This window comes from Onychomys torridus, chromosome 9 (genome assembly GCF_903995425.1).
Source record: "Onychomys torridus chromosome 9, mOncTor1.1, whole genome shotgun sequence".
In the NCBI taxonomy this organism is placed as follows: domain Eukaryota; kingdom Metazoa; phylum Chordata; class Mammalia; order Rodentia; family Cricetidae; genus Onychomys; species Onychomys torridus.
The window spans coordinates 29,781,322-29,800,895 of record NC_050451.1 but is presented as its reverse complement, the minus strand read 5'-3'; the positions used below and the strand labels follow the sequence as shown (position 1 = coordinate 29,800,895).

General features: G+C 46.3%; 1 protein-coding gene across 1 annotated transcript in view; it reads right to left on the bottom strand.

Moving 5' to 3' along the window:
* Positions 1-5,068: 5,068 nt before the first annotated feature.
* LOC118591181 (DNA-directed RNA polymerase III subunit RPC1-like) overlaps positions 5,069-19,574 on the bottom strand; it is a 42,859-nt gene continuing 28,353 nt past the window's right edge. The window contains 13 exon segments of the mRNA XM_036199311.1: positions 5,069-5,552; positions 7,048-7,180; positions 9,302-9,433; positions 9,613-9,777; positions 10,306-10,470; positions 11,869-11,978; positions 12,157-12,236; positions 13,382-13,552; positions 14,528-14,610; positions 14,693-14,779; positions 16,028-16,141; positions 17,351-17,521; positions 19,113-19,250. Coding sequence (XP_036055204.1) covers positions 5,404-5,552; positions 7,048-7,180; positions 9,302-9,433; positions 9,613-9,777; positions 10,306-10,470; positions 11,869-11,978; positions 12,157-12,236; positions 13,382-13,552; positions 14,528-14,610; positions 14,693-14,779; positions 16,028-16,141; positions 17,351-17,521; positions 19,113-19,250 — 1,698 coding nt within the window. The 3' untranslated portion in view covers positions 5,069-5,403.

Sequence of the window (19,574 nt, the reverse complement as noted above, 5' to 3'; positions counted from 1 at the left end):
AGGGTCTATACTTGGTTGTATCTAGCAAGGGGGAGGTCTTTTGCCTTCCCCTTGGCATTGTTATAAAAAGCCCTTAGGAATAAAGTTCTAGGCTGGTGGTTAGGATCCAGGCTCTCTTAGGCTATCTTGTGTTTCTATCTGTCTCTTTTCCCTCTATATTTCTATCTAAATCTCCTATCCCTCACTCAAGAGTACCCTGGAGGAAAAGGTGGTGGCGCCAGGAACAGGATCATGTCCTGGTTTACCACAAAACAGTGGAGGGCACAATCTGACTACTATGTACTGGGACTTCCTGGCTTGTCATCCTGGCCCCAGGGCAGCAGAAGCCGAGTGTTCAGATGGAAGGTGTCCTTGCTGCATGAGCCCACTCAGTAGGCCTGGAGAGGCAGTCTAGCTCTCTGTTCCCAGGAGTCTATGCTACATATCTTGGCCCACAAGAAACCTGCAATGATGTTTCTCTTGTTTCAGGACAAGGATTCTTGATCCTGGGTCATTACTACTGCACAGATGGACAGAGTACATAATTCTGGAGATGAGACCCAACATCAGGACAGCTATAACGTCTCCCCAAGGGATTCCTATTTGGCATCAAGGTGAACACAAAGGACAAGAGCAGAGCTGCTTAAAGTGAGCTTACAGATCTCATATCAGCACTAGCATCACCTGGAAGTGTGAGACAGGCAAATAATCAGGCCCACCATAGACGCCTGGCTCCCAGAGTCTGGAGGGACACACAAACCTGAAAATGCATATAAGCATGCGCGCACACACACACACACACACACACACACACACACACACACACACACACACAAAGAGAGAGAGAAGGAGAGAGAGAGAGAGAGAGAGAGAGAGAGAGAGAGAGAGAGAGAGAGAGAGGAGCACACAATGGGATGCTGAAGAAATGCATGGAGCAGAGCAGAACTGTCTAAGAGTACAGGGCATAAACTAGAGAGAAACAGTGATGAGTCCCAGTCACTCACGGAAATTGACAAAGTGGGACCAGGATCTTCCAGCACACAATTACCTGCCAGGCAAGTTCAAAGACTCACCACAGACTCACAGCAGCTAGTATCTCATACAAGCCAACATCTGTTAGGAATCCCTGAGTTGTGGGACTCAGACTACAGGCTCTGGTTTTTATTTGGAGAATGCAGAATTGTTAGAGTCCCCATCTCACTCCCTCCAAAGCTTCAGGTCTGCCTCTCCTCTGAGAAGAATTTAAGACATGAGGTCATTCTAGAGGTGTGGCCTTCTAGAACCCAAGACCTTTTTTTAAATCAGAATTAATTTTTTTATTTTATTTAAATAGCACTTTTTCTATTTATTTTACACACTGACCACCGTTTTCCCCTCCCTCCTACCCTCCCAGTCCCTCTCCCATCCTGTCCACCCTCCTCCCCTGCTACTCCTCCTTCTCCATTCAGAAAGGGGCAGGCCTCCCATGGGCTTAAACAAAGCATGGCACATCAAATTGAGGCAGGACCGAGTTCCTCCCCTGCGTCAAGGGTAGGCATGGTAATTCAGCATGGGGAACAGGTTCCCAAAAGCCAGCTAAGCTCCAGGGACAAGTCCTGACCTCACTGCAAGGAGCCTTACAAAGAGACCAAGCTACACAATGCACATTGCAGAGGGCCTAGGTCGGTCCCATGGAGGCTCCCTAACTGATGCTGCAGAGTCCATAAGTTCCCACAAGGAACAGCTGTCTCTGTGGAACCCAAGACCTTAAAATGAAGAAGGTGAGGGTGACAATGCCAACAGTCCTGTGCAGTCTGAAACAATGGATACCTATTGTGCACAGGTCCTTTCCTGATGAAGAACAGGTGATCTCACAGCTCATTTCTGTCCCTTGTCATCAGCTGCAGCTCCATGTTCAGCCTCTGCATCTCCTTCCTCATCCCTTTCTTGGTGAGGAGGGTTTGGTGGGATGATGGCTCCACAGCAGCCTCTGTGGGTAGATGAACACAAGTGAACTTGCACAGTGACAAGGCATAGAAGATGGACAGACCACCCTGAGATCCAAACAGATGTCTGAAACCAGTGACAACCCAAATTTTTGGGTCAGGTTGAGATGCCCCTCTGTGGATCTCAGCTCTCCGATCACTCTGTAGAAATGTAGCTATGTAAGTAGTCAGGGGTTTCCTCTGTCTCCCTACACGTTCGTCAGGTAAACACAGAGACCACCTCTTCAGGCTTATTCACAGCAGCACAGGATGCAACATGGTCCAGAGCCCTGAAGTATGCCTGTGGTTTCAGAAGCCAGTAGAAAAATGACATCATGCCCAAGTACTCAGGTGTTGTGAGGAGTCCAGATCTCACTCCAGTCACTCCAGGCCCATAGCTGGGATTAAAGTTATGCAGAGACACAACATGCTTAATAGACTCACCAAGTCACCCCATTGAGAGTCCAGCACATAGAAACTAGCACAAAGCAGTCAATCTCTGGCCTGGTCCCATGCCTCTGACTACTTTTTTCTCTAGAGTAGTTGTTTGACTACTCTAGAGAACTGCCTGCCATTCTCAACTGCTCATCAGAACCCAGGGGGGGGGGGGGGCGGGAAGGGCGCTGTCAGGGAGAGGTGGTCAGAGGAGTCTCCTGGACAGTCTGAGGACATAATGACTTGACCAGAAGCACTTTTCTCTCCAGGTGACTAGTGTCGACAGCCACTGCACATAAAGGAAACTACTGGGCATGAAACACATTAGTCTCTCTGCCTCCTGCTTGTCTCCTTCTGTCCCCACATTATATTTCAAATCTCAGTAAAGGTAAAAGCTAGGCACTCGCAGCACAATAGCCTTAGCCTTAGCCTTGCCAGCTCCTGATTTAGAGGATGAACAAACTCATGTTCTGGAATCCTTGACTTTTAGGAAAGTAAGGAAGTCCATTTGCTTTCAGAGGCTCCAGCTCCTCTGCCCTATTACCGGAAGATCCAGCTTAAGCACACCTCCTCCAGGAAGCTCCCCATCTCCTGCCCAGCACTCACTGTGCCTTCACCAGAACCACTTATGTTCCCGTTTTCCTGAGCCTGGACGGCAGCTTCCTTCTGCCTCTCTCTGGACTCTGGATGTTCTCCATTCTCTCTCCCAAGGAGACTCCTCAGTCTTGACAACATGTCTATGGAGTACCCTATAGGCACTGAAGGAATGCCCTAAGTGATGTTGGTGTCTCTACAACACTGGTGACATCACAGGGGATGCCAAGAGCTCTCCAGGATACAATAGAATTTCCAGAGAAGGGACTGCTGATGTCATGGAGAACAGCCCTTACCACCCTGCTAATTAGTTTTCCCTTTCCAGAAGCCTATTAGAACTTAGGGGAAATCAGTCAGCACCTCCTCCTTCCAAAGCCAGAGTTCCCTTAGCTTGACTGGAAGGCCCATATTATTTCCCATGTTGAGAACTGAGCTACACTTTCCAAACATTGACTGCCCTGGAATGTCTCATTTCTTACTCAAAATCCCTTTATTCATCAAAATGAATAATTAAATATCGAGGAGCCACGTTAGGGTGAATGTAGACAAGGAAAGATCACCTTCCTCAAGTACAAGTGATTGAAAGCACATTCAGGAAGAACCTGCAGGGCTGGTTACAGTGTGGGGTTTGGGTTAATGATACAGTCATGGAAGCCAAGTGCTGAGCTTTAGGGAATTGCCCCGGGAGTCCTTAGCAGACAGAGAATACAGCCATCAGTGAGCTGATAAAAGTGTGATGATCATAGGGTTGGGGATTTAGCTCAGTGGTAAAGCACTTGCCTAGCAAGCGCAAAGCCCTGTGTTCGTTCCTCAGCTCTGAAAAAAAAAAAGTGTGATGATCAATTGGCAGAGGAAACTGATATAGTGGATCCACCATGAGAAAAAGCCTCAGGCTGAGTGTGGTGTTCTCCACTCTGCACCAGAGACACCAAAGCAGGATCAGTTACAGGTCTCTGAGTTACATGGAGATTCTGCCTCTTGGGGAAAAGGGATAGTGGGAAAATAAGGACAACACCTCAGTTGGGAGAGTGACTGCCTAGCACGCAGCAAGTCCTGGGTCAATGCCTAGTGCTGTCTCCACCAGCTAGGTGGCCCCACCTGTATCTCAGCACTTGTGAAGTGGAAGCAGAATGAGCTAAGCTCAAGGTGAACCTGAAAAGCCAGTGTGAGGACAGCTTGGGGCACATGAAACCCTGACTCAACAAATAATGCAGAAACATTCCCTACTCCAAGGCCTCACCTACCAATCCTTTCTAATGAAAAGAACTTACCATTCTCCCTACCAGTCTTTTATCTTAGGGAGATGGAGGGAAAGGTGAAGTGATGTTTTATATCTGAGGACCTTGCTCTTGCCTTTCCTTGGTCCACATAGAGACCAAATGAAAGTGGGTATGAGCATGTGAACTACTGAGTAATATCCACTGCTGCTATCATAGAACTGTGCCTATGACAAACTCTGCCTTTCCCTGAAGGATGCTGCCCCAGAAGGAAGTGTCAGGGTCTGAGACCAGAACGCACTGATCCCTTCAAGGGACTAGACAGAAGCCATCAGAGACACTCCACTTCCTTCACCAGATTAAATCAACCTGATCCATTCCAAACCTGGTTGTCTATTCAATCACAAAGGATATCTCCATCCAATCATTTACATTCCTCATAAGTGCCTTTGTATACTGCCCAAGGCCCAGATCTGTAGACAAGCAAAGTGGTTCTGTCACTAAGAGGTACCTTTGTCTAGGACCTCTGTCCATAAGAGACTTTAGAGAAGCCACCCCTCTTCTTCCTCAGGTCTGATGATTTTGTAGTTTTCACTTGGGAGCCACAGGCTACAGAGCCCTTCAAAAGTGACGCACATTACTAAGAAAGTAGAAGTTTCCATTTCCTTTGCTTTTAAGGCACTTAAATTCAAATAGTCAGTGCCTAGCCAGGGACTAGCCATCTCATCCTGGACCTCACATCCTAGGTACTTTTCCAGGAATGCTTTGAAGCTGGTTTTCTTGGTTTACAGCTTCTGGTTTCAAAGTAAAATAACAACAAACACTGTATATCTCTCAGCCAGAACAAATAAACAACAGTAATGTATTTACATAAGTACATCAGTGGCAAATCCAGGCTGAAGAGTGGGAAACCAGGACTGTGACCTGGCCTCTGTGGGCCTAGACCTGGCTCACAGGCACGAGTGGGCACACCTTAGGGTCCTCTGCAGGGACACAGCGAGGTGAAATGGGCACTGAGAAGACTGAACAGCCACCCCAAGGCCCCACAAGTTAGGTTACAAGCTGATTCCCAGTTCCCCTTCTAAGGAGTTCCTCTTAAGGCCATGGTCTGTCTAACCCTGTACTCCATTCAAGGTCAACCAGGAATACAAAGTTCTTCCATTCAGCAACAGGACAAGGAGCCAAGATCAGGAATGATGACCTCCTGTCATAAACTATGTGACAAGAGGGATGTGGAATACATTAGTGTGGAAGATCAAGGGCCTCCTGGGTGGTTTTGGGTACTTTTTTGCCTTGTGCAACTGCTTGAAGAGTCCAGTTCCGATATTGATTGGGATTCCCATGATGATGCATTCAGACACACCTGGAATCAATCAGAACCAAGGTCAGAGAGATGGATTCACAGAGTGGAAAGAACATGACTGAATCAGGATTGCAGAGTTGGGATCTGAGGTCCAGCTCTACCACATATCACCTGGCTGAACTTGGTTCACATTTTCCTTCCCATGTGTATACCCTAGGGGGATGGCCAAGAAGCACTGTCTCTGGAATGACAGTGCCTGCCTCAGACCAGTAGGTCACCAGAAGCCAATTCAGCTCAAGCCAGTTCTCTGCAACAGGAGTAAAGAGCAGAGACAGCCTTTGAGAGGCTGCTTAGGCAGCAGGAACCTGCACATAATCAGGAGATGGTGAGTGTGCCACCTACCTTCCTTAGCTTAGTGTCCAGAAGAGAAGACGCCAATGGGGCTGGAAGTGCAGGGCCAAGGGCAGCAGTGTCCTTATCAGAACCCTGGAAGGCAGGCTGCCACTGACTTCCAGAAGGGTAGGGATTACTTCCTCTCCTGGCTCCACTTTTTTTTTTTTTAAATGGTTTTTGGAGACAGGGTTTCTCTATGTAGCCCTGGCTGCCCCAGAACTCCTTCTGTAGACCATGCTTGCTTGGAACTCAGAGATCTGTCTGCCTATACCTCCAGAGTGCTGGGACTAAAGGCATGTGCAACCACTACCCAGGTGCAGATCAAGAGTCTACTAGGACTCTTGATTTTACAGGAAGGAAACAGGGAGTAGATGCATTCTATATTGATGCCAAAGACAACTCCAGAACAGAGAGGCAAAGAGACAAACTAACGCCAACACAGTGAGATCTAACACTGGGCTAGTTTTCCTAGCATAGGACATTTCCTGTATGGGGGGAGGAGGGGAGGCTGTGCCCAGGCTACAAAGGTGTTGGTGGTGGGTGCTGGGTTTCAGTCCTGGTGTCTTGACTCTGGCTTGTGCATGGGCTTCTCCCATTCTAACTCTCCTCACTTTTCTTTCACGTCATCTTGATGTTGTTTTGAAGACAGAGTCTCACTGCATAGACTTGACTGACCTGGAACTTGCTATGAGGAAGACACTGGCCTTGAACTCAACAGACATCTGCTTGCCTCAGCCTCCTGAGTCCTGGGATGAAAGGTGTGCATGCCCATGCAAGGATTTCCCATCACCTTCTCTCTCTCTCCATCTTCAACCTGTGTCTCCCCATTTTCTGGCCTATGTGGCTCTTAAGATGATCAGTGCATCACAAGGAGACAGGACCACAGACTACCCTATTGCTACACCTGGAGGCTCTTCCACTGTCTACCTTCTGTCAATCCTGGATAATGTAGGCTATTAGTCAATGTGGCCAAGTACAGCTTCAAGGACTAAAAGGACTCCTCTGGCTCAGGGTCCATAATTTCTTTTTGCAACTCAAAACCTGTCTGCACTGAAAGGAGCTCCCAGAATGGGGAGAGGGGGGCAGGGTGCCTTAGGTGGGCTCTGGAGACAAATAATACATTCTTTCTGTAAGCAATAGGCCTTTGATACTGCAAACCTACCACATACGGAGTCTTTCTGCCCAAAGTAAGCAGCATCAAAGAGATGGTCAGCTGTCTTCTCAAAGGAGGCCAGCATCAACACACTCTCCTTCATCTTGGCCAGGCCAAACCTGGTAATACCCAGGACTTCACCCTGTGCCAGGGAAGATGGTCAGATGAATCTCAAGCCACTCCAGGAAGTTCAAAACCAAAGCCGAAGACATTATCCCAACACCAGAACCAACAGGAACAGCCAAGCAGCTGTTCATGGCACCACTAAAGGAAGATGGTTTTCAGTGCAGCTTCACAACCACTGGGGCTTGATGATCCCATGGACAAGGAGCCTGTCGCTTGTCAATTGTACCCAGACACTGTGCCACACAGAATTAGGAATCTGAGTTTTAAAAAGGGGGTTGCTTCTCATTTCCTATGATCATTAAGCTGATACTAGAAACAATTTAGCTAATTCCAGTCTAGGAAATGAGTCAAACATACAAGAGATCCACACAGGACCAGCACTGTCAATATCTTCTCATGTGAGGGAGGACTTCATTCATGAAGCCTCCCCCCTTGTTAGGGACCAAGATGTCAGGAACCAAACATGAACCATGGAAAGTAGTAGCTAAGCCAGAGAACAAGTCATAAGCCCACCGCCCTTCCCCAGAGCAATAACACCTATTTACTAACGGGAGGCTCTCCAAGATAAGACATTCCACAGTCAGGTGCCATGACAACTGAATGTAAAGAGCATTCCATGGTCAGGTAGCCTAGCAACAGAACAAATGGCCCCTGACCAGTGACCTTAGCCGACTTCTTGCAGTTGCACGACCTGCACGTCTCCCACGTTCTGCATGCCTTCCACGTCCCTTCCCCTTCCCTCCTTCCTGCCCCTTCCCCTCTTATGCTATATAAGCCATGCGGAGAAAAATAAAGATTGGCGGCTTGATCAGAATTCTGTCTTGCTGTCCATCTCTTGTGTCCTCTGTCTCTCATTCACTCCCACAGGTGGGTCACCCCTGTTGAAAGCCCGCTCGCTGGGGCATCCCCTGAGGATTTATAGCCAGGTAGTGGTTGCTGGGGATGGAGACAGACATATTCTTCAATGGTGTAAACACTGGTGAGGTGCCCATGGTCCAGTAAACAACCTGTCCCTCACCCCGTCCTTGTAAGCAGCCCTTACAATGTCATTAAAAATGGCATGAAAATAGAAGGACTAGGAGGAAGAGGAAGGGGACAAGGGGGCACAAGAGAGGGTAACAGGGGGTGAATATGACTAAAGTATATCAGGATATACATACACAAAAAGGTCATAATGAAATCCATGTTATACATAATTAATATATGCTAATAAAAGCACTTGAGAAAACAAAATCAATGGCTCATGAGAAAGAGTACCTAAAGTTGACCTCTGGCCTCCACATACATGGAGGGGCACCCACATGATTATGCACCCACATGTACATACAATAAATAGATATTACAGACCCAGTGAAATACCATAATCATTAAAAAATCAAAGCAGAAGGCTTGCAGATACCGTCTCTTTCAGGGATATCATGGTTACACTTGGTGTAGTTTATTTTTTAGTGCTGGAGGTGAGCCCAGGGACTCAGGGATATTTACCATGGTAAATACTTACCTTGCTCTACATTTGAGCTACACCTCTGGTTTCATAATGTCCTCTACTGCAAGATAGACTTATCAGGAAAGTTTCATGTAAATACAATGCACTACTGTATGGGGAGGAAGCAAACACCCATAGCAGCTTCCCCCTACACTCCCACCTGAGAACAAGGTAATTTACTCTGTGTGTGTGTGTGTGTGTGTGTGTGTGTGTGTGCATGTGTGTGTGTGTGTGTAGATCAAGCACAGGGCCATGCATGCTAGACAAGCACTCTTCCACTGAGCTACACCCCCAGCCCTACTCTCTGGAAATGGCTACAGAAGCAGCACTGGAATGGGTTAAGGAACCATCACCCCAAGTCCCCTGGGCGTCCTAGTTTTGGTAAGGGCCAATTTGGCTGTAGATTAAGACTAAAGACAGGGACAAAAGCCATGTCTTTCAAGCTTTTCTCCTCCAACGACTGGTTGTGTTGAAATTAACGGAAACACCTGATTCCATCAGCACATATGAGCCTTTTGGTGGTGACACCTACTTCCTGTCCAGGTCAGTTCTCACAGAAGTGTGCTTCCTATGCTGTATACACCCTCTGACTGTTTGCCAGACAGTGGGTTTCACAACCTCTGACAACCTGGAGCCTCCCTTCTCTCACACCTTGTAGGTCATCAGGTCTGAGAGCAGCATCACATGCCTCCTGTCGATGCTCATGCCATGGTTGACCATCGTGTACTGGATCTCGTTGATGATGGTTGTCCGGGCAGCCTCAATGCCCAGAGTTTTCTCCACCTAGGGAGAGCTAGGAGTGAGTGGAGGCAGTCCCTTCTGGGAGCTACCTCACTCCTTCCCATTTGACAAGCACAAAGCAAACACTGCCTTATTTCCCCAAACAGATTGCTGTTTAGTTGCTGGGGAAGAGAGGTCAAGAAACTGTTGGGTACTGGGTGAGGGTCCAGATGAAATGGTACCTCATAGGTGTTATTGGAAGTCGTCCGGGTTCCTTTCACTCCATGGGTGGCCATGACTGCCCGAAGGTTGTCACCTTCTACCAGAAGCTTGAACTTCTCCTTCCCACTCTGCTCGTCGATATGGATGACAGCTCTGGACACCTCTGGGATGCCCTGTACCACCACCTACATTCAACACAGAATGTTCTAGATGCTGCAACCTCTAGGTCCCTACTGAGAGGCTCAGAAACAGGGCTGAAGAATGGGCTGGTAACTAGTACATGCCATTCTCAGCTCCATTATCACCAGCAGTGTGTGTACTCCAGGAGTGCCTAGGTACTGCTTAGGGTTAGGGGAAAAAATGGTTCAGAGGACTGTGCCTCAGCCTACAATCAGCTTGAAGCGAGAGCAGAAAGAAGACAGAGTTGCAGTCTCAGAGCTAAGGATAAAATTTAGCTGAGGGCACAGTGGATAAAAGAGCCAGCCACCTAAACTAACAACCTGAGTTTGATCCTTGGGACCCATGAGGTAGAGAGAAGGATCCAACTCCCACAAGCACACCACCCACTCCCACAACCCCAAATAAATTAAGAGCCAGGCTGAGCCCATGGGTATATGGCCATGAATACTGGGGTACCATCCTGGGTCTCTGTAGTGACCTGGTCCTGAGGCCTACTCTTGGCTGTCTATCCCTGAAAGGACTCTTGGCCTCACCTTGGGTAGATCCTCTTTCAGAAAAGGCAGCACAAAATACATGGAGCTCTTGCTGTTTTCCCTGGGTGTCACACACACCACGGCCTCACCATGAACAGCCACATCACCAGGCTTCACTCGGAGCTTGGATGTGCAGATGGAGTACCGCACTGTCTCAGCATTCACCTGCAAAGTGCCAGGGCCCATTACCAACAGACATCTGCAGACTTCTGTGTCAATGGCTTTCATCCTTGATGTCATGGTGGCTTTTTTTTTTTTTTCTTTCTCTTTTTCAACAAAAGGGTTTCTCTGTGCACCACTGACTATCCTAGAACTCACTGTATAGACCAGAGATTTGCCTGCCTCTGCCTGGCTCATGAGGGCTCTTGAAGAAGTCTTATAGTCATGTTTGTGCTGCCTGGTCTACCACAAATTTTACTTTTATTTTGATTCATGTGTATGTGTGTCTGTCTGTGTGAATGTATGTCACCTGTGTGTAGGTACACACGAAGACAGGAAGACGGGGTCAGATGCCCTGGAGCTGGAGTTATAGGAGGTTGTGATCTACTCTGTGGGTGCTGGAACAGAACTTTTATCTCTTGAAAGAACAGTTAACTCTTAACTGCTCAGTCAACTCTCCAACAAATTTTGATATATTACATATTTTTGATGTCTGTGCTTAATTCACAAATAGCAGATTCTTTTCACTCCAAGTATGAACATTTCCTCATTGAAAATTCATGCCCAACCTATGTCAACAAACAGAACCTATGAAGAAAGTTCTAGACTGTCTGGAGAATGGAGGCCAAAGGACTGTAAAGGTTGCTGTTTGTGTGCTACACTCAACTGTAACTGGATTCTTCATTTTTCCATTTTTTCCAGTTCCTAGATAAAACCCAAGACCTCGTACATGCTAAGCAATTACTCTACTAACAAGATACATCAATGTCTATAAATCAACTGTATTACTAGATTCAAAAGGCCCACAGAAAGAGAGACTTGACTGTCATGTTGGAACCACAGACTGTAGTAGCACTTGAGAATGGCTTCCAGAAGTTCTTCAAGGCTAAGACTGGCTTAACTATTAGAGGGCAAGGGGAATGTGGCAGTTCTCAGTCTGCAAGCCCAACTGACGTCAGTTGCCCCCCAAATACATGGCTATTGGTCAACTGTTCTCCATCTCCACAAACATAAGTATGAGGGGTCAGATTAACGCACCAATTAAAAAATACTACAAACCAGCCAAGTGCTGTGCTGAGTACCCACAGGTGAGTAAGGCAAAGCTGGCCTAGGCTCCTTCCACAGCACATGAAGATGGACACAGAAATCAAATATCCTAACCTGCGGTGATGATAAATGACAAATGTAGAACACACCCATACCAAGTCAAATAGTTTCTAATGATGGCCATGTCTCCTCTGCATTAGGGTCAACTCAGAAGGACATGACAGTTAATGGGGTGCCCAAACAACAAAGACCAACCAGAATCTTTACAGTGATTCTGCTGAACGTTAACCCTGGTTTGGTAGCACCTGTCTCAGGACCATGGGATCACATCCTCCACATTTTACCTCTCTGACTCACCTCCAGTCTCAGAAGTCGGATCCATTCCAGGGAAAGCTTGACAAGAAAAAAGTAGTCATCAGGAAGAAACACTTCTTCAATGTACTCTGAGATCTGCCATGGCAAAAGAGCAAAGCATTAGTCTCCACTCTTATGTCCACTCTGCCACCCTAGGCCTGCACAGACACACTCTCCGCCAAGGCACACGGCCTCTGCTGCAGCCGCATCCACAGTCCATACATTGCTTAAAGGAAGTTTGACAACATTTTCTTGTTATCAAGAGGGATTCCTTACCTATCCTAGGAGGTTTTTTTTCAATTCTGCCTTTCACTGGGCATACGTAATCTGCATCGTCATCCTTGTTTAGCTGTGCTATGATAATTGGAGTGCTGAAAGAAGGAGAAAGGATCAGCATGCAAGGAAGGGACCAAGACTGTGTTCAGTGAGCTGCTACAAAATCTGAGTGCTACTCTTCAACAATGAGTACTTAATTAGAACTCACTTTGGGGAGGGCTGCAAGAAAGGACTCCACAGACCTCTCACTGAGGCTAACTAATTTCAGGAGACCTCAGGTGCCCATTCCATCCAGGAGAAGGTTTAAGAAAATTTCCTGATGGAGGGAATTTCTTAGCTCTTGATTTTCTGCTCCCCAAAGAACCAACTCCTCATGCATTTCACCTTCCTCGGGTCCTCTCCAGCAATACCCCTGCTCCTATGACCACCACTATCATCTTCTGTCTTCACAGGAGACAGTATCCCATCAACACAGGACCTAGGCACAGATTTGACCAGCATGCAGGAGGAAGGCTGACCTCCAATCACCCTGGATAGCCATAGTACCTGGTCTACAACCAGGAACAGCTATTTCCTATTTGATGCTATTCTTCTGCAAAACTTAGAGAATAGGTAAAATTATTTTTATCCGTAAAAATGTGATGTATCTCTAGTTCTTCTAGTCTTGGGTCTCTGACTGAATCACTAGGGGCTTACAGATAATGGCTACAAATTGACTAGGAGAAAAATCAATCAGGGCTATTTAGGTGAAGTAATGGCATCAAAGGTATAAAATGTCCACTGACCTAGTACTCAATACTGCTAGCTCATTTAATATTTTCGCTTTCATACAACTAGTAGCCATTAAAAAAAAAAAAAAATAGGGGGCGGGAGAGTTGGTTCAGCAGTTGAAAGCACTGACTGCTCTTTCAGAGGTCCTGAGTTCAATGCTAAGCAACTACAAGGTGGCTGGCAACCATCTCTAGTGGGATCTGATGCCCTCTTCTGGTATAAATGCCTGCATGTAGACAGAGTACTCATATATACATAACACAAACAAATCTTAAAAACAAAAAACAAAACCACAGATTCCATTTTGACTATATCCAGTTTTGACTTGAGTGACTTTCTAAAAATCCAAACACCCATCAACACAGCAAACCTGCCCTCTGAATACCAGACACTGCCCTATTAATAAATCACAGGCATTCATGAGCACAAGGACCACTGGTCCTCAAGAAACAAGCCAGTGAGCAGCTACCTGATGGCTTTGGAAGCATTGATGATCTCTTTGATCCGTGGCACACCCAGAGTGATGTTCATGGAGGCTACCCCTGCAAAGTGGAAAGTCTTCAGTGTCATCTGGGTGCCTGGCTCACCAATGCTCTGTGCACAGAGCGCACCCACTGCAGAGCCTGGCTCCATCTGTGCCCTACAAGAAGATATGATGCAACAGTGAAAAGGACAGCAAAATTTATGGGCACAGGCTTCTGGTCACTGCTCTTAAAGAAAACATATAGATTCTGTTGGGTTTACGATGGAAACAGCAATTGGCCAGGCAGTGATTATGCCAGGGGAACAGGCTGGCATGGACTAGAAACAAGCAAGGCAAGCAAGATGGTCAGACAACATGACTAGATTCAGTGTCCTCAGTATGTGATATATGGAGCTGATGTGCAGTGTGTGGAGTAGTAGTTTGCAGTGGTCTGCTCTTACTGGGTACTGAGGTGTTCAGAGAGCTGCAATCTGCCACAAAGAATATGAGTTTCCTTATGTGCAAAAGCCATTCAGAAAATTCTTTTGTAAGTCTTTTCATGTTAAGGAGCATCCAGCCAATGGTCCCACTGGAGACCATAGATGCCAGGCACAAATATGCCCAATCCTGGCAGTGATGCTGGGACAGTGGGCTTGTTACTTTTTATTATCAGCCTGACCTGACATAGAGTCACCTGGGAAAAGGGACTCTCAATGAGGAATTATCTAGATCCGTTGACTTTGGGCCTATCTGTGGGCGATTTAGATTGTTAATTATTGAGATGAGAAGACTCCCCCCTAAAATTGGCAGAATCATTTCTCTGGCTGGGGCCTGAACTGTGTACAGTAAAGAAAGCTAGAGCATAAACAGAGGAAAGCAGGAAGCATGGGTATGTTCCTTTCTCTATGGTCTTAAATGTCAATGTGATGTGACTAGATGAGTTCTTGCCTTGACTCCACTAAACAGACTCTAATTTGGAACTGAGAACTAAAAATCAATTCTTTCCTCCCTAAGTCAATTTTGGTCAGAGTATTTTTATCATATCAACAAAGATGAAACCAGGCCAGCCAGGATGCTGAACCCAGTGAGAATATCCCAGGCATGGGAGTCCTGCATGGATGCTTGGCAGTCTAGAATAATTAGCATCCCTACCTCATGTACTTGTCCTTACAGGTCTTCAGAAACTTTTCTATTTGCGTTGGGGTGATACGGTCCAACTGGTACAGCACACGAGGCTGGAAGGACAAAGCCAAGTACACAGTCAAGACTAGCTGCATCTGTGAAACACTGTGTCCCACCAGTCTGGAAAGGCCATACCTCTGCTGTGCCATTATCATTGATGCCATATTTATCTCTGGTTTTCTTGATCTTCTCAGACACCCCTTTAATCAATGTTTTTATTTTCTGAAAAGATTATAGAAAACACATCAACTGTACGATTCTCAATGATTTAGACAGCACAATCATTTTGTAATCCCCAACAATGGACACAGTGTATTATATCTTAGCAACTGCTAAACACACAGCATCAAGGATGCAATGTGGGTCTTGGTTCTCTTACACAGTGCTATAAGGAGCCTTCCACTCAGGGAAACTGACCCTCTAAAGATGTGACTAGGTCTCATTACCCAACCTTTTCCCATGAGTTATGTTGGGCCCTTATCTCAGCCACATGGCTATGGGAAGAAGCTCAGCATAGCTCTGGGGACTTTATGAGGCTTACATTTCCAGGCTCAGAGTATTCATCCCCTGTGAAGGCCTCTTTGGGAGCATTATCAATCACTCTGAACATCACTGTCTCTGACCTATTGTTACAACTTCTCATAGTTGCTTGGACTAGTCAACTCTTTTTCTTTTCTTTTTTTCAAGACAGGGTTTCTCTGTGTTGTCCTGGAACTCACTTTGTAGACCAGGCTGGCCTAGAACACAGAGATTCATCTACCTCTACCTCCCAGTGCTGGGACTTAAGGCATAGGCCACCAAGCCTTACTCATCTCTTTCTTTATATTGAGAAGGTATGAGACATGGAGGGTAACCCTGCAGTTCAGACATCTTTCTAGATAGAAATGATTTTATTAAAGAAAGAGCTTTTTTAGGCGCAAAGCTACACAGAGAAACCCTATCTCAAAAAAACCAAAAAAAGAAAAAATTAAAAAAGAGCTTATTTTAAATTTTAAGAATTAAAGTCTCAGAAAGGGCTGGAGAGATGGCTCAGCAGTTAAGAACACAGGTTACTCTTCCAGAGGATCCAGGTTCAATTCCCAGCACAGTCAAAAATAAAAGGTAAATCAAGAAAACCCTCAAGGCACACCAGGATGAAGACCCTCAAGAGGAATGGGAAGACAACACAATGGGTTTCTGACCAGTGATGGAAAGACTCTGCACACTGAGACACATGGCAGTCACTAGTGACAGATGTTCAGAATGGCTGCAGAAGGAGTAAGAGAGTGGACATGGGGCTGGTGACAGGGCTCACACAGACCAGCTCTCTAGGGTCTTCCTCCCAACAGGAAGACAAGATATTAATTGCTCACGGTGGCTAATGAGATACTGTCCAGGACACAACAAAAACCACACTAAGACCATGGCTTACATAATGCAATGGGAGTCACTTGACAGACCACTTTCTCACCACCACAGGGCAGAGCCTACCTGCAGGAAGCTGTCTTGGCAGCAGAGGAACTCATTCTTCTTCATGATTGCCTCAGTAGTCAAGGTGAGCTCATTCTTACTGAGAGCAGGTTCGCTCTGACATGGAAATACTGCCTGAGTACAGAAAGGATATGGCTTTACATATGCCTGGGGAGGGGGAGGGAGACTATAAGGTAGAGGAATTTACCAGACATAAAACTACTCAGTGAGCTTTTAGCAACCTGTGGTTTTCTTTGCTAACAAACTCTAGCCTCCACTTTTCACGTGAAAATGAAAACCAGTTAAACCAATACTCTGCCTTTTGTTTGTTTGTCTGAGACAGTCTCGTGTGGCTCAGGCTAGCCTCAAGCTCACTATGCAGTGAAGCTGACCCTTAACTCCTGATCCTCTTCCCTCTCAAGCCACAGGATTATAGGCATGCACTATCATCCCAGTCAGCAATCCCCATTTTATTTAAAGAGTTCCACTCTAACTGGTTAGTATGGATCTACTATTCCAAACTCAACTCCAGCCCAGAATTGCATTAAAAAGGTACATTGCTGGATCCAGGCCGCATGGCACACCCTGTAATCTCAGCTATCTGGATGGCCCAGGCACATACAACACAAGTTCAAAGCTTGCCTGCTGCAGAACATATTCAAGGCCAGTTTGGGCAGCTGAGCAAGACCTTGCCTGGAAATAAAAAGTAAAAGTGTAACGAAGGCTCAACAAAGAGGTGTTGGTCACAGCAGAGCCTTTGCCCAGCATACCCTAGGTCCAGGCCTCAACTTCTGCACTACAAAAACCATCCAGCCAACTACACATCTCCAGAGGGGAAGTGTGTCAACACTCCTCAAGCTCATGAAGTTTGCTCAAAGTTTTAGTGGTTTCTGACCCATTCTCAACTGGTAGCTTCCAACTAATAGAAACAACTGAAAAAACACCTCAGTGGAACTACCTTCTATTGCTAGAAGATCTGGGTCAAAAGGCACTAAACTGAAATCCAGATGAATATTGTCCAATTACTATTCAAAAAGAGTGGTTCCAACTCTGACTCCTTGGCTACAGACTATGAAATGAGCCTCTGTCCAACACCCATTCTTTATAATGCTTGTCTCTAGTCCACTCCACTAGAAGAGAGGAGCCAGAGTCTCTTCCATTGGCACCTCATCTGGACTAACACAGGCTCACAAATGAAAACAGAGTAACTAATAGTAACAAGATACTAATCTAGTACTGAGACAGAGAAGATTAAGTGGGAAGTGTGGTACTATAAACAGTATCAATACCGATGTCAAAGCCCCCCAAAAGACTGTACCCCTCAATAGAGTGCTGCCATCTCACTTTGATGTTGTCCAGAACCCTTTTAAACTCTAGAGGCTCATCTTTGCCCTCCATGGCAGCAGGATCTAAGCCATCTCCTCCGTAGATGAACTGGATGATGTCACCAGTGGAGCTCCGCACTGTCAGATCATACTGGGAGCAGAGGTCTTCTAGGGATTTGACCAGCCTTCTCTACAGAAAGAGGAGGCTCAGCTGCTTCATAACACACAATCAGACTTGTCATTCCATTTCAAGGTTATAGGTCATTTTATTAGTTTGTTTTTCGTGGTGCTAGAGATGAATGAACCCAGGGCCTTATGTGCAGTAGGTAAGCACTCTTTTACCAAGCCACATCCCCAGAATGAGGTTACAGGTACTGAAATTACATCAACAGCACTTATTAGAAATTCCTGAAGAGTCCCTCCTTTGCCTGAGAACAGCAGGGCCACAAATGCCTCACTAGCCTGTGCAGGGAGAGGCAGCTTATGCTCCGACCTCCAGTCTTAACCTGTGTCAAGTCTCCCTGCAAGAGAAACCTCACCAGTCCCAAGGACTCTGCCCACTGCTTTCCTTGGCTGCTTAGCCTTCCCACTCAGCTCCCTATGGTGCAAACTGGCTTTTATACACATTCAAGACGGAGCCCATGCAGACTTCAGTACAGAGCAGCAGATGCAAGCTGTCTTTTGGGACAGAGGACAAGGAAACAGGGCTACAGTCTATGAATCAAGGGCAGCAACCACTTCTCAACTATGCTTGGGAAAAACTTCCCCCACCAGCTAGCAGTTTGGCCTATGCAATGAGAGAAATCCTAGAAAACAACCTTGCTCTTCCCAGAACCCACTGCTTCTGGATTATCGTGGTACTCTTAGAAATTCATACTGTACATGTCAACACCCTAAGTCACAGCTCCCCACACCATGAGTGGAAAAGGCATTCATAGTTCCTTCTGAAAAATATATCACACCTCAAAACCAAAGAGCAATTCCCTGCAGATACCTACAACATCAGGTGATAACAAACAAGGTATAGATGGGGCACTGTCTACAACAAGTCTCTCTACAGCCACTATCTTACCCTCTTCACTTTTATCTATCTCACTGGCTCATCAAATCCTGTTTTCCAGTCTACAAGGTCCTCACTTCCACAGGGGGACAAACAGGACAAAAAGAATAAAGCTTATGGCCCAACAATGTGGCCTGTCACCTTTAACTGGGGTCATAAACAGTAAAAAAACATGAACAATCCTCTGCTATGACCTTAAGAGGGTCAAGTTTTACACTCATTTGTAAGTGCAGCAAAGTACCCCTCACACTCAGCATTGTTACCTTGAAGCTATAATTCCTGAGAGCCATGGAAAGGATGAATAATGAGAGCTAACCAGTGGTACAGTGAGAGTCAGACACTTCTCAGCAACTAGCAGGCAGTTATCACCCCCATGCCCCAGTCATGCTAGGAAACAGCTCAGGGAGGCTGAATGGTAAGTCCAGTATACAAGCTCAGCATCCCCCTCTAGGGGACTTAGCCACTTGGGATTCTGACCTCATCTCTACCTGTAGGAGTACACAGGATAATCTGAGCTGGGTAATTATCTTGTTTCTTTAGTTCCAGAGCACCAACATGTCCAAATGTTCCCCTCAATACCAAGAAGGGGGGTAAGTCTCAGCTCTTATACAAAACACATGCACACTCGCGCACACACACAAACAAATATATGCACAGAACAGGCATGGCTTACACTCACACAGGCTGTTGCTCTGCTGCTAATGACACTTCTTCAAGTTACCTGCATGTATACTGTTCCAGAGGTCTTTACAGCAGTGTCTACAAGATCCTCTCCACCAGCCACTGTGTGGAAGAAAAACTCAGTAGGTGTTAAGCCAGAGTTAAAGCTATTGACCACAGAGCCTAGGGCAGCAGGAAGCTAAAGAAAGGTTGGAAAAAGAAAATCAAACAAGGTTCCAGGTAAAAAATTCTAAAATCCATCCACAGAAGAAAATGTATGCTACACACATACCCAGCCAGTGACCCAAGAACTGGCAGGTGCCCTACGCCCTTGCCTTCAGGAGAAATAATTTGGACACACCATTTTTGCTGGGGTGCCAATGCAGGCTAATAGCTCAGAAGAGGAAAATATGAGTTGGAGCTGCTATCCCAGAAGTGTCAAGGACCTCAGAGGGCACCCAAGCCATTCCCTGGGAAGCCACTGTCTTCAAGAAATCCTTATTGTAGCCCAGTTCTGCCCACC